Genomic DNA, 22,288 nt, shown 5'->3' on the forward strand with positions numbered 1-22,288 from the left:
AATTCTTTATTATTTTCTTATTCCAAAAATGTATAGATATGTTATGTTTGAATTGAAAACAAGCTCAGAAAATTGAAAAGAATAAAGAAAAGGGCATTTTCCTGGGAAGTGCTTTACACTGCTGCGCTATACTGACTTGTCACGTTCTGCACTCTTTTCGTGAATGGCGCATAGCCGCGGGGGACAAAGCTACAATATTTTGGTGGAAAAAAATGCAGTCTGATAATTTCATTCTGTGAGTTCGACAGATTGACTAAATGTAGTTAATTCACTTCATGCGACTTGTTTTTACTATTGTTTGTATGGTTATAGCTGCCTAGCGCTGTATTAGTTAGTTAGCATCCGTTCGTTTTTCTGACTGTCTCTTGCTGTAATGTTACTCACCGCAAAAGGAGTAAGTAAATATTCAGTCAGTTTTTGTTATAACAAGATGGCTGCTCTTCAGTTTAGTTTAACATCTTGAAAGTTGCAGTGTCTGCTTTTGAGAATTGGACATACTGTTAACTAACAGAAGTTTGAGTTGTATAACTTTTGTTCTAAAAAGGTGAGTGTCTTCCAATATTTCCCACTGAACCATAATTGAGTTTACGCAGTCAAATAAGTAGAGGTTACATGCCGAGTCTCAGTGATTATTAACAAATAATGGTCGAAGTTAGCGGATCATGAAAAATGCGAGCTTTAGCGAGCTTTTTCATGACCGCGAACTGAGACCATTATTTTTTATAATCACTGAGACGAGGTGTGTAACCTCTTTATTCCTCCTTTCTTCAGTTATTCAAAGAAAAGAGGAGTTTTTTTGCGAAAGTGTGACGAATCCTATTCACTCAACCAGTCAACCTGCGCAGGCGATCGATTAATGCGCGGTTGTATAGTTCCGTGCAAATCATTCCATTCTGTTAACACTTCTTGTCAGTTTTCCTATTTTGGACTAAAATCAAGTACACAGATATGCTGTTATTCTGCTGTGGCGGCAAAGGCAGATATTGTGTGTTCTGTATGTTTTGGTATCGCTTAGGATAATGTTCTTTCGTTAAATGGAACTAGCAGACGAACTTTTGCACCCGTGTTCCAACGTTAAAAACTGTATGAAGTTCAGTTTTCTGGGGAAAATACTGCATGAAATCGCTTTATGTTGTTTAAATTGATGAGATGTGTGCATTTGGTTGCGTGTGATCTGTTTATTAAATGAAATATTGTTGAAAACTGACCGTCGGATTGCAGTCTGTTGTCGAAGAAACTGAGTGAAAAGAAGGGGAACTACTCTTGTCGCTAGACAAAGTATGAGTTACTTGCCTTGGGAAATTGCTTGTGGTGAACGTTTGAGCACGGCAGATCTAGATTCAGAAAACAACCGAACTCATGGATTTTATATGGAGATTCATGTGTTCAGGCCTGTAGTTGTTAATTTAAATGCGGTATGTTTGTATTGTTTGTTCCAGAGATGTATACTTCGTACATTAGAGCGTTCAAAACTTTTCAGTCGCAAAAAGTAGTACCGAAACAGAACAACTTCTCAACCCATTGCACTATCGAGGATTCAGGCTGTTGCTGGGTCGTTATTTGTTTGGTTGCTGGGTCATTATCGAAAAATAACTACCCCTACAAGTTTACAGAGGTAAAGAAGCAGAGGGGGGAATAAATGCTCATAATTAACTTGCTATACAAATGTGACCCTCTAATGGATTTCCCAGAATGTTGTGAAGTCATTTCTCACAAAGGTAAAAACAAACAAACTTACCACAGAGTTGATCGGGATAGTCACTGGGCTCGAAGTCAGCGCTCAAGCAGTCAAACTGGAAGCCAGAACGTTTCTGCCAAGTGCTGCCAGCTTCGTACAGACTAAAGATTACATGGAAGCTTCCGTCCTTGGCGATAAGGGTAACCTGATCGTCCTGCGTGGTAGGTCCGAAGTTGAACACTTCCGATGTGTTAAGTGCTCCGTCCTTCTTGATGAAGGGAGCGTCTTTTGCTCCGTCCAGGTACTAAAACAACCCGCAAAATGAATGAAGTACTCGTCTCATGCAATACTTATTCGACTACTAAATTTTGAGATGGTAGAGTCAGCTTTATCCATGTTTTTGAAAGGTAGAGTCCTCCTACTTTTCATGGCATGAATTGTTTTTGTTGTCCACACTCAAACGTTCCAATAATTAATCTTTTTTGTTTGTTGTTTGTTGTTGATGTTTGTTGTTTGTTGTTGATGTTTGTTTATTTTTGGATGTTATTTTCTGTCATGGAATGACTCCAACCTGCTCGCAGTTGATACTTAAAAGGGAATGAAAGCCAAATGACAAAACACTTTAACTCAAACAGCAGTGTGCCATTATCATTTGCTGTGCAAATGGATTAAATATTTGACGAACTGTTTAGGAAGAACTGTGTTTGAAAGCTGTTTGTGAAGTCGAGATGATGGCGTCATCTGATTGGTAAGAGATGTCAGTTAGGCGCGTCACTGAAGCTTCTTCTTCGGTGTTGAAATTACCCATTTTTGGTCGTATCACTCAAACATTTACCAGGGTAGAGCAAAACCGATTACGAAAAGCTCTTTACTCCTTTAACGCAAGATAGAACTAATCGTTATGAACAACTTGTCGTCTTAATCACTATGTGTTTGTTTTTTTAATAATTAAGAAACCGTCCACCGCGGGCCCCTCTAACAGACATGTACACCAATTATACAATGCTGCTTAACTTGATGTATTTCAGTTGACCCTAAACACAGTTGCAATTTCAGAGGATTTATTTGACGACTTTTCCTTGTGTCAATAGTCAGGCTTCTGAATATTTGGTGCATTATCGTGGTATTGGAAGAGTACACTTTTGCAATCTCGTCCAAAGTGGTTTTAATGGAGGAATGTACTTAACAAGTAAGCGCAAGTCATTGGTCACATGGTCTATCTCATGACTGTGGTAAGTTCGGCTGACCCATGCGGTCTCTCCAGGCGTGCATGCGTCAGTGCTCGTGCGTTTTCTTAGCTCTAGAAAGTTAACACTTTCATACCCAAAAAAGGAGGTTCGAAGGACTGCCACTGTAAGACGGTAAGACTAGTACTAACCTTTTCAGCGATCTTGAGGTCGCTACGTCCCTCCCACTTCATGCCGTCGCTGATTCTCTCCACTCCCACATACATGGTCTTCACGATGTAGCGCTTGTCCTTGTCCGCCTCGATGGCGTTGCCAGGGGTGACGGTGACCTTGTAGTTGCCGCACCTGGTGGCGCTGATGGCGTGATACTTACAGGGGATCTTCACTCGCTCATTGGTGTTGCCGAACGTACGCAGCTTCTTGCCTTTCCTCAAGAGGCACGTGTTTGCCTCTGGGTCTGTTGAATATGGGGTTCTTTTAAAGAAGATGTCTCTAGAAGAAGCCATTTCCATTTAGCTCCCAATTTGTGTGATTTATTTTCATCATTGTTTGAGCTCTGTTCGATCAGGCAGCAACAGGTAAAGCTTTCAATCCAGAATCACGACAACTTCCATTAAGGGGATGTTTCCTCTGGAACTACAAGGATCCCTACAACCCCTCCCTCCCACCCCACCCTATCCCCATCAATACAAGCAAAAAGAAAAAAAAGAAAGAAAAAAACCGAACAAACTACAAAGCATAAAACATATAAATCATAATACCACAAATCTACCTAGAAGTGGGACACTTTTCTTCTGTTTGTGATGAATAACCAATAATGTTCATTGCAATCCTGTCATGTTCTACAGTATCTAAGATAATAACCAATAATTTTGAGTTTGCATAAACCTGATCAGAATTTGTAATTAACTTACCCTTAACACCAAAACGCGTCGCGTGTTTATTTTCACATAGGATTCGGCAGACAAAATTCTGCACTTTCCCGGAAAAGGTGGAATCGCAGGATTTTAGGCACTTCGTCTGTGTACTTGTCTTAGCACATTTCCTGAAATCGGCTTTATCTGAAAAGATAACGGCAACATTTGTGTCATGTAATGCACGAAGGATTGGTTAGCTCTTAAATCTTGGAAGCACTATATTTTCATTGTGTCAGTTTGAATGTAATTCAATAAAGAGTTTATAAGCCGGGTTTCAACACAATTGCACACACACATTTTCTATAGTTGTAGACATAATATCAAAGCAATCTACCAAGTAATTGCTGAAATACAGCGCTTTTTGTCATGGTACCCCTCAAAAATGTCGTAAACCTTTCCGTTTTTTACCAATGATGAAATGGATACCCTTATTAAAGCATTGGTCGTGTGATCCCTATAGAAGATATCTTTAATTCACAAAATATACCAGATCGTCAAGTGGACTGCCTTCAATGACATAACAAGTTTGAATGAAATGACGCGGGAATTAGTGCTTTAGTTGGGCTGCGAATATTGTTGCAATCATTTTTGTTTTGTGTGCTAAGCTTAAGTTAGATATTTAAAGTGCCGTTTTACTACACACAAAAATAAAAAAACATTGAGATTTAAAACAACAGCAAAGACCAATATTCAAATTTGATTCAGTCTGAATTTGTGCTGATTGTTAATGCAATGACATCGTGAAAATCTTCTCTTTTTTTTAGTATAATAATGCAAAAGTTCGTCATCAGATGCCTAAGTAGGATGCCCTTCGGGCTGGAGTTTACCTCAGAGAACAGTAAGTAGAATTATAATAGGTCTTTCTCCCAACTGACGTATTTCAAATTTAAAAGATAGAACGCATTTATACAGAACTAATTGAAACAATGTATTAAACGCTCGAAATTGAATATTTCTTCTTTTCAATTTATCATTCAAAACATAAAGAGCGGTGTTAAGGGGAATTCAGATTTGTTGGTTACTGTGGTTAAATGGATACCTAACCTTTGATTTGACAAAAGGTTTCGAAATGTCTTATCACTTGTACCCCTTTACTTTAATGTCATGTTTGTTTGTGTTTCTTTCTCAAAATCTACTTTCAAAAGTTGGTACACTATTGTGTGTTTTTTCTTTCAATTCACCAGTTAAGTTCTGTTTTGGTGTTCTTTATGGTTCTTCTGGTTCTTTGGAATGTTAGAAATTTCATAAGCAGTGGTTTTATGAACTGTCTTAAACTTAGTAGGCAAGTTTCAGTCCTCATCTTTGGAAATAGCATGTGAAATTGTATTGTTATTTTTGACCTAAGTAGTCCTTCAACTTAAAGAAATGTTCACTTCTCCAAACACAATTTTTTAGATTACTTTTACAAGGGGTAGACTCCAACCTAAAACGAAAAAATGCAATAAATGCACAACACATGTGCCTTAGTGGAGAAAAAAACACGTCGTACTAGGATCAGGCATTGTTCTATTATTTGTTTGGATGTGAAAAACTGACAAGGCACTTTATTTTTGTGTACAACATTATGTTGGTGAAAGAGTCAAAGCAAGGTAGTGGTCACCCGTCATTTGGCTCGCATAAATAAACCAACGAATGTATCCAACTTACACTTTTTTTCAGCTTTTCGTTTGACTTGGAAATCAAAATGGTACAAGTTTAAAAGGCGTGTTTGCATGATTATATGCGATAAAACACATGCTGTGCACATTCTTCAAAAATGAAAACACCAGTAAAACAGTGATTGTTATTTCTTCTATCCCAATTATACGACACAATGACATACTATGTAAGAGTATTCACTGGACATACCGTGCCCACGCTCCTCAAACTAAATAATTATAAGAGTGCGATAAGCAAATTGAAAAGATATTCAATGTCTCAGTAAGAAACCTTCCATTGTCTTTTATGCATTGCCTTTCAATTGAAGTAAGATATCTGCTTTTTTCCAGAGATGAGACAAATACGTGTGTATTACAAAATGTGACCCTCCACCACGGAATGAGTCGCATGTCATCTTTGCATGATTTTCATATTTTTACATTTTCCTAAAGAGTGTTTTATGCTCTATCCAGTGGTAAAATCCGTTTTAGAAAAGAGCAAAAACCTTTCGAGTTATAAGCCTGTGACTAAGGTGACCCTCACACTTTTACCACTGTCCCCCCGGACTTATATTAAGCCTAGCGCAGAACCGCGCGAGGTGACATGCGACTCATTTCGTGGTGGAGGGTCACAAAATGAGATACTTTCACCCAAATAATCCAGAGTGATTCTTGTTACTCTCAGAAACTGTCTCTTACCATCATCTGTTACTATGCAAGCAGCTTTGCAGGGGTGCCTCAAGAAGTTGGTCAACGAAAATTTGTCTGTACAACATTTTGTGCACCGCCCAAGATCGATTTTCTGCACACAAGGAGTGATCTTGGTGGTCTCTGGTAGAAAACAAAATATAGTCATGTTATTCATTTGTAAAGCCGGATTTTACATCATTTAATAACTTAAAACTTCAACACCTCTTCACATAAACCTGTGCAGCCTACATTTGCGTTTCCCAGAAAAAAGCCCATCTTCCTGGGGCAAGGACAACAAGTCGCGTAAGGCGAAAATACAACATTTAGTCAAGTAGCTGTCGAACTCACAGAATGAAACTGAACGCAATGCAACGCAGCAAGACCGTATACTCGTAGCATCGTCAGTCCACCGCGCACGGCAAAGGCAGTGAAATTGACAAGAAGAGCGGGGTAGTACTTGCGCTGAGAAGGATAGCACGCTTTTCTGTACCTCTCTTCGTTTTAACTTTCTGAGCGTGTTTTTAATCCAAACATATCATATGTATTTGTTATTGGAATCAGGAACCGACAAGGAATAAGATGAAAGTGTTTTTAAATTGATTTGGAAAATTTAATTTTGATAATAATTTTTATATATTTAATTTTCAGAGCTTGTTTTTAATCCAAATATAACATATTTATATGTTTTTTGAAACAGCAAATGATGGAAAATAAGCTAAACGTAAATTTGGATCGTTTTATAAATTTTTTTTTTTTTTTACAATTTTCAGATTTTTAATGACCAAAGTCATTAATTAATTTTTAAGCCACCACGCTGAAATGCAATACCGAAGTCCGGGCTTCGTCGAAGATTACCTGACTATAATTTCAACCAATTTGGTTGAAAAATGAGGGCGTGACAGTGCCGCCTCAACTTTCACGAAAAGCCGGATATGACGTCATCAAAGACATTTATCAAAAAAATGAAAAAAACGTTCGGGGATTTCATACCCAGGAACTCTCATGTCAAATTTCATAAAGATCGGTCCAGTAGTTTAGTCTGAATCGCTCTACACACACACACAGACAGACAGACACACGCACATACACCACGACCCTCGTCTCGATTCCCCCCTCTACGTTAAAATATTTAGTCAAAACTTGACTAAATATAACAAGTCGCGTAAGGCGAAAATACAACATTTAGTCAAGTAGCTGTCGAAGTGACAGAATGAAACTGAACGCAATGCAACGCAGCAAGACCGTATACTCGTAGTCCACCGCTCACGGCATAGGCAGTGAAATTGACAAGAAGAGCGGGGTAGTAGTTGCGCTAAGAAGGATAGCACGCTTTTCTGTACCTCTCTTTGTTTTAACTTTCTGAGCGTGTTTTTAATCCAAACATATCATATCTATATGTTTTTGGAATCAGGAACCGACAAGGAATAAGATGAAAGTGTTTTTAAATTGATTTCGACAATTTAATTTTGATAATAATTTTTATATATTTAATTTTCAGAGCTTGTTTTTAATCCAAATATAACATATGTATGTGTTTTTGGAATCAGAAAATGATGGAGAATAAGATAAACGTAAATTTGGATCTTTTTTTGTAAATTTTTATTTTTTTTTACAATTTTCAGATTTTTAATGACCAAAGTCATTAATTAATTTTTAAGCCACCAAGCTGAAATGCAATACCGAAGTGCGGGCTTCGTCGAAGATTGCTTGACCAAAATTTCAATCAATTTGGTTGAAAAATGAGGGCGTGACAGTGCCGCCTCAACTTTCACGAAACGCCGGATATGACGTCATCAAAGACATTTATCAAAAAAATGAAAAAAAAGTATGGGGATTTCATACCCAGGAACTCTCATGTCAAATTTCATAAAGATCGGTCCAGTAGTTTAGTCTGAATCGCTCTACACACACACACACACACACACACACACACACACACACACACACACACACACACACACACACACACACACACACACACACACACGCACAGACAGACACACATACACCACGACCCTCGTCTCGATTCCCCCCTCGATGTTAAAACATTTAGTCATAACTTGACTAAATGTAACAAGTCGCGTAAGGCGAAAATACAATATTTAGTCAAGTAGCTGTCGAACTCACAGAATAAAACTGAACGCAATGCCATTTTTCAGCAAGACCGTATACTCGTAGCATCGTCAGTCCACCGCTCATGGCAAAGGCAGTGAAATTGACAAGAAGAGCGGGGTAGTAGTTGCGCTAAGAAGGATAGCACGCTTTTCTGTACCTCTCTTTGTTTTAACTTTCTGAGCGTGTTTTTAATTCAAACATATCATATCTATATGTTTTTGGAATCAGGAACCGACAAGGAATAAGATGAAAGTGTTTTTAAATTGATTTCGACAATTTAATTTTGATAATAATTTTTATATATTTAATTTTCAGAGCTTGTTTTTAATCCGAATATAACATATTTATATGTTTTTGGAATCAGCAAATGATGGAGAATAAGATAAACGTAAATTTGGATCGTTTTATAAATTTTTATTTTTTTTTACAATTTTCAGATTTTTAATGACCAAAGTCATTAATTAATTTTTAAGCCACCAAGCTGAAATGCAATACCGAAGTCCGGGCTTCGTCGAAGATTACTTGACCAAAATTTCAACCAATTTGGTTGAAAAATGAGGGCGTGACAGTGCCGCCTCAACTTTCACGAAAAGCCGGATATGACGTCATCAAAGACATTTATCAAAAAAATGAAAAAAACGTTCGGGGATTTCATACCCAGGAACTCTCATGTCAAATTTCATAAAGATCGGTCCAGTAGTTTAGTCTGAATCGCTCTACACACACACACACACACACACACACACACACACACACACACACACACACACACGCACATACACCACGACCCTCGTTTCGATTCCCCCTCGATGTTAAAATATTTAGTCAAAACTTGACTAAATATAAAAAGAGGCTTTTTAATGATGACGTCACACACACACACACACACACACACACTCACACACAAACAACACACACGTACAAACACACACACACACACAAGCGCGCGCGCACGCACGCACGTACGCAGGCAATCACGCACACACACACACACACACACACACACACACACACACACACTCACAAACAACGCACACACACACATACACGCACGCACACATGCAGACACACACACACGTACGCACGCACACGCACACACACAAAACACACACACACACACGCACGCACGCACGCACACACATGCACACACACACTCACGCACACATACACGCACACACACACACGCACGCACACACACACATACACGCACGCACACACATGCACACGCACGCACGCACGCACGCACGCACGCACACACATACACCCAACAAAAAACACACACACACACAAACAACAAACACACAAACAACACACACACATACACACACACACACATGCACACCGCACACACACACACCACACACACACACACACACACACACACACATACACACGCACACACACACATTCCCTCAAACAAACACATGAAACCACACAGACAAACAGGTAACATTCCCTGTGCTTTCCAGAGCCAAGCTGTCTCTCACCTTTCTGTATTGTCGGGCAGGCACTCTCACAAATCACTCTAAATGGGTATTCCAACAACCCAAACGAATTGATGCAACAAGCTGTGCAGTCTTTTTCAGTCACTTCGGTCCAACATTTCAGCATCTTCGACAATGCATCTGACGGAAAAATAAAAAAGCGATTGGTGTGATTTGACAAATAGAAGTTGATACTTACTTTCGTTTCATGATGGGAAGTCATCAGCATCCGTTTGTTTCGGGTTTAGTTTGTAGGTAAGCGCATGTCGCAACTTCATGCAAATCAGAATAAACGTTTTTAAATGGAAATTTAAGAAAGAAAATATCAGTTAGTTAAGGAAATGCTCACAACTTCGTGCAATGGTACATAATTCCATTGCAAACGCAATTATCTAGATATGAAATTCTATTATGCTGACTGTTAGCAACTGAAACAGACATGTTGAGGAAATGGTGGCCGAGTGGTAAATGCACTTGCCTCGGAAGCGAGAGGTTGCGAGTTCGACCCTGGGTCGGGGCCTAAGCAATTTTGTTCCCCCTTTCCTAACCCAAGTGGTGGGTTCAAGTGCAAGTCTTTCGGATGAGACGAAAAACCGAGGTCCCTTCGTGTACACTACCCTGGGGTGTGCACGTTAAAGATCACACGACAAAAGGGTATTTCCTGGCAAAATTGTTTAGGCATAGATAACAAATGTTCACCAATACCCGTGTGACTTGGAATAATAGGCCGTGAAAAGTAAATATTCGCCGTAATGGCTTGAGATTTACTGGCCGATGTGAATGCGTGATATATTGTGTAAAAAATGACATAATATGTAAAGCGCTTAGAGAACGTCAAGCGCTATATAAATCTCCCATATAAATAAATAAATAAATTTAAAACAAGTCGCGTAAGGCGAAAATACAACATTTAGTCAAGTAGCTGTCGAACTCACAGAATGAAACTGAACGCAATGCAACGCAGCAAGACCGTATACTCGTAGCATCGTCAGTCCACCGCTCACGGCAAAGGCAGTGAAATTGACAAGAAGAGCGGGGTAGTAGTTGCGCTGAGAAGCATAGCACGCTTTTCTGTACCTCTCTTCGTTTTAACTTTCTCAGCGTGTTTTTAATCCAAACATATCATATCTATATGTTTTTGGAATCAGAAACCGACAAGGAATAAGATGAAAGTGTTTTTAAATTGATTTCGAAAATTTTATTTTGATAATAATGTTTATATATTTAATTTTCAGAGCTTGTTTTTAATCCAAATATAACATATTTATATGTTTTTGGAATCAGCAAATGATGGAGAATAAGATGAACGTAAATTTTAATCGTTTTATAAAAAATTTTTTTTTTTACAATTTTCAGATTTTTAATGACCAAAGTCATTTATTAATTTTTAAGCCACCAAGCTGAAATGCAATACCGAAGTCCGGGCTTCGTCGAAGATTACTTGACCAAAATTTCAACCAATTTGGTTGAAAAATGAGGGCGTGACAGTGCCGCCTCAACTTTCACGAAAAGCCGGATATGACGTCATCAAAGACATTTATCAAAAAAATGAAAAAAACATATGGGGATATCATACCCAGGAACTCTCATGTCAAATTTCATAAAGATCGGTTCAGTAGTTTAGTCTGAATCGCTCTACACACACACACAGACAGACAGACAGACAGACACACACACACACACACACACACACACGCACGCACATACACCACGACCCTCGTCTCGATTCCCCCCTCTACGTTAAAACATTTAGTCAAAACTTGACTAAATGTAAAAATGGATACGCCAGCTCATGTTGTTATCATTTTTGAGGCATGTCTGTTATCAGTTGCTAACAGTAAGCATATTAAAAATAACGATTTTATTACCGACCGGCTAAATTCGACCAAAAGAAACTTCGAAGTGATCCCGCAGCTTTAATAGAACAAGCTGCAATGTGGATTCGATAGATCCGATCTGATTATTCCTGTCAGTCCCTGCATTCATTTGACTCAGATCAAGCAATCTCTCGCCTGCCGTGATGAATATTAACAGCTGAAACGCTCTCACACAACAATCTCACACAATACGCTATGTTGAACATGTATTTCAGTAGCTTCGATATTTCTTGTCCACGAGAGAGTGCCAGACTCAGATTCAACGTCAGGCATAAAGGAAATGAAATAGATACATTCGACGTGAATGAGGTGACGCAAATTCACGTTATTCTTTCCAACGTTCACAATGCAGTGAGCTAGTCAGCATGGCATATTCAGATGCCGTTCTGAGAAGCACCAAGCTTAAAGTAGAGCTGTAAGCAAAAGTATTTGAAGATTCTTTGGTGCGACTTTTGAGCTCAAGCTTATCAGCTTGTGCACAGTCCCAATATCTTTTCTATTTCCATGTAATACTTATTTTCTTTTTATTGAATTGTTAATTTATTGAAGACTGTTTTCAATATTTTTAGGGGATTACTCTTCGTTGATATAGCCTACTATTGCTATTTCATATGTTACGTAGATTTCCATTGGTCAATTGGACAAAACTGAGCTCATTGCAAAAGTGATATCGACGACATTTCCGTCGATATCAGTTTTGATATCGACGACCTCTTTATTGCTTTTCCACTTCAAAAACAAAGACACCTACATTTTAAAAACGAAAACATACATGAAAATGTAATTATCCCAGAATTTACTTGAGCAAGTGACTAATTACTTTTTGAAAGAAAAGACATTTGGAAATACTGGAAAGTACAAGAAAAGAGTGAACAAAAAGCAATAATAATCAGAGGGAGGGATATGGAACAGCCAAAACTGAGACAAATACTTTTGTAATTTCTTTTGAGTGAATACAAAATGTCCAGAGAAATAGCAATCTAACATTGACGGACTGTGTGACGATATCTTCTGCTATTGGTCTGTTTCGACAGTCAGTGATATCAAAATCTCGACCTCCAGTCTCGATTTTGATGTCACTGTCTCAACAGACCATATATACTGAATATGACACTTTGGTTTCCTTCTCTTGTATCTACCCAAAACACTCAAATAAAGCGTGTCTGGAACAAAATGACCAGACGCAGCAAATGTGTAAGCAATTGTTTTTGCTGCATATCTCGACCACCATTGCTGTCAATATTCTGTCTGCTAACAGCACTGTCAATGGCACATACAAAAAACATTTTACTCAAACTTATGCACGAATTCAACAGTCAACGCCCAAACAGCAAAACCCAGACTGCCCTTCTCCTACATGAAAATGCCAGTCTCCACAAAATAAGGGCCGTAACTCCGTTCCTAAAAGTCCAAATGATCCCATTTTGCCTCACACAAGGCTCTGCAGCCCCGACTGCAACGTCTATGATATTGAAAAAAGAAAATTCGTGTAAATTGGGTATGACACAGCAAGCCATGTAGTAGTTTACCTTCAGGGGTACTAACCTTTACCAGGTATGGCTCCTTCAATCAGGGTGAGAGGCGCCAGACACAGCGCGATGAGTAGCAACTTCATGTTTATCTCTGGAATGGCAAAAGTGGTATACTGTTAGCAGTCGGTTTCCACTGCGGATGTACCACAGCGTTTGTCTCTGCATCACATTCACTCACTAGTAACTGTAGAGAAGTACAACTGGCAGTACGAATAGCTTGTCCAATAATTATTGAGAATTATCATTTCGCTTCTGATAAAGCACAGCACACGGGCGATTCTGGTACCTACCGAAAGAAGAATATTTTTTTCAAATCGCAAAATTAAATAATATATCTATATCTCGTTTTCTCTTTTATCAAGTTGACGTTGACTGCTTCAGACATCGGGGCTTCAAAGACTTAATTCTGCAAAATTCAATGTCACACCAACTGAAGTAAGGAAAGCTCCGCTGTGTATTTTCTATATATTGTGTGGTCAAGTGAACCCAAAAGAATTGTAGGGGCTGTCATTTTAGGCTTGCCGTTACATTAACCTTTGAACGTGCGTTTGGTCTGCATCTGAGAAATTTGCTGACATTTAAATGTTATGACCTGTTCTGGCATGTTGCGCTACAGGGAATCCGGGTTAGTTTCGTCCACAATTTATACTGTGAGAAAGGCACGTGTGACTAGACTGTACTTATTATAAACTTCAAAAACTCATTGTGACAACTTAATTGGTACCCTGACTAACACATGCATTCCTGTGTCATTTCATTCAAACATGTTATGCCATTAATGGCCCCCAACTTAGCTACCTGGCACACATGTAGGTTCAAAAGATAACTTTTGCAGGGGCCACGTAGCCTACCGTCCAAATCAGGTATCTACCCAGTTTTGTACTGCTATTCTCTCTCGTGTTTTTTTATGACGGGTAGTAAAGAAAAGGGCATGAACGTTCCATGTTTTGGCTCACGTAAGTGTAGCCTATATATGCGATCGTCAACTTTGTCTGTCTGTGCGTGCGTATGTATGTATGTATGTATGTATGTATGTATGTATGTATGTATGTATGTCTGTGGCAGAAACTTTAACATTTGACTAAACACCGAAATACTCATTTCACCTGGTTATTTTTCAAGCACCATCTTCAAACTATTGAAGTAATGATCAACAATTTGTCACCATGCGTGTAGTTAAAGTGTGTATCCAAAGAAAACGGATGGTGGGAGTTTTGAGGGGGTAAAAGCAGCTAGGTGACTGGTTTGTGTCGTGTGTGGTATGTAGACCAGGTCAGCGGTCAAGAACCGGTCAGGTCGCGTGAAGGATTGTGGTATAGACTCACTTTTCAGTTCTCACCGAGCTTCATTCGCCGATTCGGGGAAGACGGTTTCACATTGTTCGTTTTTTTAGCTCCAGAAAAATAGATAAAGAAGATACCAAAGGAGATTTCCTACAGTTTGATCTGCCCAGCGTTTTTCCAATGTCTGCGCGAGGAAGAGCTGTCGAAAGCGCAGTGTCGATCTGGCAGTCGTATCCCGGTAAATACAGACAGATCTAGTCTAGTGTTTCCCACTCTTACAACGTGTCACCTACTGATAATCCGGTTTTTTTAAATTTCTTTTTATTTCAGCAGACACGGATATCAAACACAGTGCTAGGCAGTCACCTCTAGCGAAATGAGTTGATCTAAAGTGCCTGTAATGTGTGGATGTCTTTGTTCTTGGTTCGATTTATGTGAATTTCAAGACTTGCAGTAAGCTTGGGCCAAAACAAAAAAATAGTCTGTTTACGGTATCCCGACCGAGCCTATTTTTTTCGCGCGACCCTCGACTTTTTTTTGGCATTTGAGGAGAAAAAAAAAAGAAGGTTTTTTGGCAAAATAACTTAAAAATATGTTTTTGGGGAGAAAAATTTTTTTTTTAAATAAATATACCGACCTACCGACCCTATTTTGTTTGCCTATGTTACCGTAAACAGACTATTTGTTTGTTTTGGCCTTAGAGTCTCAAGTTTACTCTGCCCGTATAAAACTGTCCACCATGTACTTGAACATGCAGATAAAAGGAAACGAAATGAATCTGTTCTCAAAGTCAAAATTATTACGATTTTGCCTCAGTTTAAAAACATGCTCTGTCATGGTTCTGTCTGTAAAATTTGGTACCTTGCAACAACTTCCTTGAATTTGAAAGACAGTTTTTGAATGCGAGATCTACCTCACAGGCACTCGTCACGAGCGGGTCGGGATCAAAGTGGAAAGACGACCGTCCATCACAAGTGACATTCAAGACATAGGCCCCGCCCACCTCGTGACGATTGCCTGTGATCTACCTAGATCTGTATCGCGTTTCATTCCAGACTCCTCTCTTTGATTGTACTGTTTGCTGTTTACGCACTATCATGAATCGCTAATGTCTGTAACGTTTGGTAAACTTACCTTGCAACAGCTTCCTTGTCTTTGTTTGACACATTTCAACTTGATGATGAAGAGGATTGTCAACTTGGTTGGGAATTATTGAAAATGAGAATCAAGGATTTCTCCCAAAATTTTAGTAAGCTTACAAGTTTTGAAATTAAAAATGATGTTGCAAAATTGTATGGAGAATTAAATGAGTTGGATAAAGCCCTTGGGATCTCCCCTGACTGTATTCAAACGCAAGGTAAACGGCAGAAGGTGCAGGGTGAAAGGAACACACCTTTTTTTCTTGGGTTAGAAAAGGCGAGAGCAAATGCAAAAATAATGGAAAGTGTTAGTTAGTTAGTTAGTTAGTTAGTTAGCTGTTGCTTTTCGGGTCCAGCGGACCATAATAGGCCAAATCAGGACCCCAATGGAAAGTGTAAAAGATGATAATGGACGAATTGTTACAACGCAAGACGATATTATTCTCGTCCAAAAAACGTATTTTGCTGATTTGTATAAACGAAACATTGATGAGGGAAACATGAGCTTGAAAATTGACACTTTTTTGGATGGAACAAAGGTTTTAAAAATAAATGATCAGCAGAAAGACAGTTGTGAAGGGGAAGTGGTAGAAGGAGAAGTTTTGTCAGTTCTAAAGCGTATGAATAATGGTTCTGCGCCTGGAATTGATGGATTAACAGTTGAGTTTTAAAAGTTTTTTTGGAGGAGCCTAAAAAGGTATATACTTGCTTCTTTTAACTCTGCTTTTAAGAATGGAACTCTATCTAATTCACAGTGTAAAGCGGCAATTACACTGATTCAAAAAGGGAAGGATTTATCAAGAAATGATTTAAAGAATTGGAGACCTATTTCACTGACCAATACAGATTATAAGTTATTAGCGAAATGTTTAGCTCTTCAGCTCTCTGGTATTGTAGGGAGTGTTGTGAATGAGGATCAAGTTGGGGATATAAAAAGGTAGACGTGTCTCAACCTTATTGCGATTAGTTGATGATGTTTTAGAACATGCAGATTTACATTATAAGCCTGGATTGATTGTGTCAATTAGACTTTTTTCATGCATTTGATTGCATTTCCAACGAGTTTATGTTGAAGATGTTTGAAACAATTTGTTTTGGAACTGATTTTGTGAAATGAGTTGATGTTTTGATGAAAAACGCAAGAAGTTGTGTAAATTATTGTGGTTGGTTATCTGAATTTTTTAATATTGATTCCAGAATAAGGCAAGGTTGTCCTTTTTCCGCACTAGCCTTCGTATTAGCAGTTGAATTGTTAGCAATCAAAATTCGAGAGGCCAAAAATATAAAGGGTATGTCATTATGGAACAACGGAGATATGGATAAAGGGTTGAAAGTATTGTTGTACGCTGATGATGTTACATTGTTTTTGCAAGATGAACATGACATGTTCCAAGCCCTGGCTTTGATTGATAAATTTTCGGAAATATCAGGTTTGAACATAAATCACCAAAAATCCAAACTAATGTGGTTTAGATCACGGAAGAACTGTAGGAATGAGTGTTGCGGTTTTGCATCTACAGACAAAATGAAAATTCTGGGTGTATATTTCTGTAATTACATGCGTGCGTCAAAAGTGAGAGAGAATTGGGAAGAGAGAGTGAATGTGGCGAAAAGGCCCATCTGCGTGTGGGACAAAAGGAATTTGAGCATTATTGGTAAAGTCTGTGTATTTAAAACGTTTATTCTGCCACATTTTGTCTATATAATGCAGGCGCTGATTGTACCAGACGACGTTCTAACTGAAATTAATAGGTTTCGCTTCGTGTGGCGCAAAAAAGACTGCAACAGGAAGGCATTTGAAAAGGTGAAAAGAACTGTTTTGTGTAACGAAGTTAAGCAAGGTGGATTGAATATGATTGATTTGCGACAGATGCAGTGTTCCTTTTTGTTAAGCTGGGTTGTGAACCTAACTCTGTCTATAGCGCGAGTCCCATCAATTGGTTCCAGGCGCTTTACAAATTCATTATAGAATAAACTAGCACAAATCAACAAGCATACAAAGCATACATTTAACTGAGACATAACACCAAGAACCCAAGCACTAAGCAAAACTTAGCGTACAATGTTAAAAGTACACACACACACACACACACACACACACACACACACACACACACACACACACACACACACACACACACACACACACACACACACACGCGCACGCGCACACACAAAGATACCATTGACAAAGAGACCATAAAGCACATACAGGGTAGAGAGTTCCAAAACAGAATAGAGTTGTGGAGAGTCTACTCAGGCTAAGCAAAGGCTTTACGAAACAGGTATGTTTTGAGTTGGGTTTTGAAGGAGGAAAGGCTGCTGGAATCACGGATAGAACTTGGAAGCGAGTTCCAGACGGTCGGAATCTGGTACCTAAAGGTTCTTTCACCAAAGGTCTTGGTCCTGGTTTTGGGGATGCGAAGGAGTTTTTCAGAGGAGGATCTGAGAGAACGGGATGGCTCGTAGATACTGAGGGAATGGGACAAATAGGGGGAAAGTGATTTCTCAAAACAGCGGTACCCTAACAGAGCGAGCTTGTACTCGATTCTATACTTCATAGGAAGCCAGTGAAGGGTGGTAAGTAGGGGAGTGACATGGTCTTTCTTAGACTTCTGCAGAATGAGCCTTGCAGCACTGTTCTGGACTCTCTGTAAGCGATCAAGTTCTTCAGTGGGGAGGCCGGCAAGCAATGAGTTGCAGTAGTCAAGTCGACTCAGGATCAGAGAGGAGACAAGTTGAACAGTGGCTTGGAGTGTCAGGATTGATCTGACAGAGGAAATCTTGCGCAACTCAAAAAAGGCACATTTACAAACAAAACTAATGTGTTTTTGCATTGTCAGAGCAGAGTCCAGGTACACGCCTAGGTCCTTAACAGCGGTTTGGGAAACAATCTGAGTGTCGCCTATTGTCAGGGAAGTACAGTCAATCTGATTTAAAGCATGCCTTGAGCCTGACAGCATCACCTCAGTTTTTGAGTCATTCAGCTTGAGTTTATTGTCTATCATCCAGTCTTTAACTGACTCAATGCAGCGCTCAGTGTTTTTAACCACTTTTGGAAAATCACTGGGGGGAGCAGAATCCTCTATTTGGGTGTCGTCGGCATACTTGTGGTGTTCGCAGCCATGCCTCGAGATGACGTCAGATAGGTCCTGTGTATATAGTGTAAACAGAACCGGGCCTAGAACAGAGCCCTGAGGTACTCCGTGCTTCAGGGGAACAGGGGATGATTCTTTTTGACCTATTTGTACTCTTTGAAAGCGTTCAGAGAGATATGACACGAACCTCTGGAAGGCTTTGTCGGCAATTCCAAACGTGAACTGTAGTCTCTTTAGGAGGACGTCGTGGTCGATGGTGTCAAATGCCGCCGAGAGGTCCAAGAGTGCGAGCACAGACACTTCCTTGTTGTCAGCACTGGTCAGCAGCTTGTCAGTTACGTAAAGAAGAGCGGTTTCTGTGCTATGATTTTTCTTGTATGCGGACTGATGGACGTCCAAAAGATCATTACTCAGCAGATGTTCTTGGAGCTGCGCTAGCACACACTTTTCTAACAGCTTGGTCAGAAAGGGTAAGTTTGAAATGGGTCTATAGTTCTTTAAGCACTCCGTGTCAAGGCCTGGCTTTTTTAGAAGTGGTGTTATGACTGCTTCTTTAAACTGTGCAGGCACAGACCCAGACTGAAGAGAAAGGTTTAAGATTCTCGTTACAACAGGAACAAGGAAATCCAGGCAAGTTTTCATGAGTGACGTGGGAATGGGGTCAAGTGTGCAGGATTTTGGAGCACATTTTGAAATAAGTTCAAAAACAAACTTCTCAGAAACAGGGCTAAACCGTGTAAGGGGGGTCCCTGAAAATGCGGCGAAGGACATTTGTGTTTTGGATGAGTCGAGACCTTTGCGAATGTCAGAGATCTTCTGGTCAAAGAAATTGCTGAAAGTCTCGGGGAGTTCTGATGGGGGAATCAATTTAGGGAGGGCAGTGGCTTTCTTCTTCGCGAATAGCTCATCTGTTACAGAAAACAGAGCCTTGGTGTCTTTGCACTCAGCGAGGCGGGATGTATAGTATTCCTGCTTGGCACTGGTGTGGAGAGCTTTGATGTCGTCAAGCTGTTGACGATAAATCTGACGGTGAACTGTCAGGCCTGACGTTCTCCATAACCTCTCCCACTTGCGTACGAGCCGTTTGTGGTCCTTTATATCTTCGGACATCCATGGGGCTGAGGGACGATCAGTGACTTGCCTGGTGACAAGGGGGGCGTGGCTGTCCATCAGCTGACGTAGACAGGTGTTGAAGACCATCAAGAGGTCTGTGTCTGGCGTGTCGGCAGCAGTGGAGGCGGCAAACACCCTCACGTCTTCCCTGAACTTGTCCACCAGAAATGAAGACCAGAAATGGTCATGGCTCCCGACGGGCGCTGTGACGTGGTGGTAAGACGTCGGCCTCTTAATCGGAAGGTCGAGGGTTCGAATCCCGGCCGCGGCCGCCTGGTGGGTTAAGTGTGGAGATTTTTCCGATCTCCCAGGTCAACTTATGTGCAGACCTGCTAGTGGCTTATCCCCCTTCGTGTGTACACGCAAGCACAAGACCAAGTGCGCACGGAAAAGATCCTGTAATCCATGTCAGAGTTCGGTGGGTTATAGAAACACGAAAATACCCAGCACGCTTCCTCCGAAAGCGGCGTATGGCTGCCTAAATGGCGGGGTAAAAACGGTCATACACGTAAATACGTGGGAGTTTCAGCCCACGAACGAAGAAGAAGAAGGTCATGGCTCCCAAAAGCACTGTTTTTTCGTTTTGGGAGTCGCTTTGAATGTTTTTTTGCGAACATTAATAGCAAACCATTTAAAGGATTGGACAGTATTAAATCGGAATTTTGGTCCGCTGTGTTGAAGTCATGGCTTGATAATAATCAAGTCGATAATGGTAATTCTGTATCGGGTTTGTTGTGGAACAACAAAGATATAATTTGTCAAGGTAACCCACTCTTTTTTGCGGATTGGATTAAAAGTGGTATAATGTATGTGAGCGATGTGTGTGAGAATGGACGTTTTGCTACCTATGAAGAAGTGTGTGAAAGAACTGGCTACACTGCAAATAGATTGCTTGAGTACAATGTTGTTCGTACAGCTGTACATCTCCTTTTAAGAAATGTAGCTATAGACGATGTAAATTGTTTAGTCTGTGACATTCCGACCTTTTGTGGAAAAAAGTGAGATCAGTAAAAGAAATTCGAAAGATTCTCGCAGGAAAAAAATACAGCCCACCCTGTTCAGAAGGATTTTGGAGAAGAAAGATAGGATTTGAAATTGACGAAAAGAATTGGAACTTAGCAGCCACTGTCACTAGTGAAGTTCGATTACGTGTACTGCATTGGAAAATATTGCAAAACATTTATCCAACTAATATTTTATTGTGTAAAAGGAAAGTGAAGGCTGATAAAAACTGTGCATATTGTGAGGATGAACTTGATGTATTGGAGCATTTTTTCTTTGAATGCCCAACCGTGCTCAGGTTTTGGAAATATATTGAAATGTACATATTAGTAAACATTGGCGAAAGAATTAGGTTGAATGTTACAGATGTGCTTTTGGTATTAAAAGTAACAGCAAAAATATGAAGAAGATTAATCATATTATTTTAATCGCAAAGATGTGCGTAAGCATTTTTTTTTAAACGATTCACGATTAACACTGGAAATTATTTGTGGAAATCATGTTGTTTTGAGATTTCGTCATAAAAAACTTTACACATGCGTTTGAGAGCAGATCTTTCTGATGAGGCCGTTTATTGTAAAACCAATTATATGACTGGAAAGGCCGTTTATTCCCCTAACTTATTTAGAAAATAGATTCCGTTTACATGACGTAGTGTCGATACAGTGGGACCTACAACACAGACACCCCCCCAAAATCAAATTCGCAAAATCAAGGTTCCCGCGATAAAATCGACAACAAATCAGATCAACTAAATCGAACCATGTTTAGCATGTCATTAGACAAAACAATCAAATCTGCACCCAAAACAGTCAGTTTTGTTCATATATCGTGTCTACCATGGACGCTAAGGCATGCTGAGCGGTGTAGGTGTCAATCCTTTCAGAAGGCATAAAAGGCCGTTTTTGAAGCCGTTTTAGCGGGTAATGAGACAAAAAATGGTACATTTGAGTAACTCGCCACCGCATTGCCTTCAAACTTTCGGAGATTTGTGCTAACACCTGTCGTAAACTACACACGAAATCTTAAGTTATTGGAGATATTAGTTCTGCTGTTATGCGACATACCAGACAGAATTTTTAAAATAAAGATGTACCCTGACCGATTGAGAAAAAAAATTAAAATTAGCATGCATTTAAAAAAATGAAAGCTTCAATTTACCCTTAAATCTAATAAAGTTTCAACAATGGCTGTTCTCAGCGCACTTGTTTGAACGCACACAAAAATTCTTGGAAAATGTTTTTTTCTAGAGCCATTGCCATTGGTCAGTTAAGCGTGTCGACAGTGAGCTTTGCTAGGCCTAGGCCGACATTTGCGCTCAGCGCTCTGAATGAGTCAACTTCTTAAAAACTACTTTCGCGTTGAAATCCTCATCCCACCCATGCCTGATAAGTTATGTACGTGAAATTTGTCATTTTTCTTGAAGATTTCAACAAATTAATTTTTTTCGATGAGTCAAAAACTTTTACTCTGACATGACAAATAACAATTTTTTTCGATGAGTCAAAAACTTTTTTTCTGACATGACAAATAACA

At 39.6% G+C, this 22,288-nt stretch overlaps 1 protein-coding gene across 1 annotated transcript in view; it reads right to left on the reverse strand.

Moving 5' to 3' along the window:
* The window catches only part of LOC138961054 (uncharacterized), a 29,664-nt gene that overhangs the window by 2,236 nt on the left and 5,140 nt on the right, over nucleotides 1–22,288 (reverse strand). The window contains exons 2-7 of the mRNA XM_070332649.1: nucleotides 13,131–13,208; nucleotides 9,712–9,849; nucleotides 6,119–6,250; nucleotides 3,780–3,926; nucleotides 3,057–3,322; nucleotides 1,739–1,982 (exon numbers count right to left, since the gene is read on the reverse strand). Of these exons, the coding sequence (XP_070188750.1) occupies nucleotides 1,739–1,982; nucleotides 3,057–3,322; nucleotides 3,780–3,926; nucleotides 6,119–6,250; nucleotides 9,712–9,849; nucleotides 13,131–13,200 (997 nt within the window). The 5' untranslated portion in view covers nucleotides 13,201–13,208. The remainder of the gene's footprint in view (nucleotides 1–1,738; nucleotides 1,983–3,056; nucleotides 3,323–3,779; nucleotides 3,927–6,118; nucleotides 6,251–9,711; nucleotides 9,850–13,130; nucleotides 13,209–22,288) is intronic.

The sequence above is a fragment of the Littorina saxatilis genome, linkage group LG3, assembly GCF_037325665.1.
Source record: "Littorina saxatilis isolate snail1 linkage group LG3, US_GU_Lsax_2.0, whole genome shotgun sequence".
NCBI lineage: Eukaryota > Metazoa > Mollusca > Gastropoda > Littorinimorpha > Littorinidae > Littorina > Littorina saxatilis.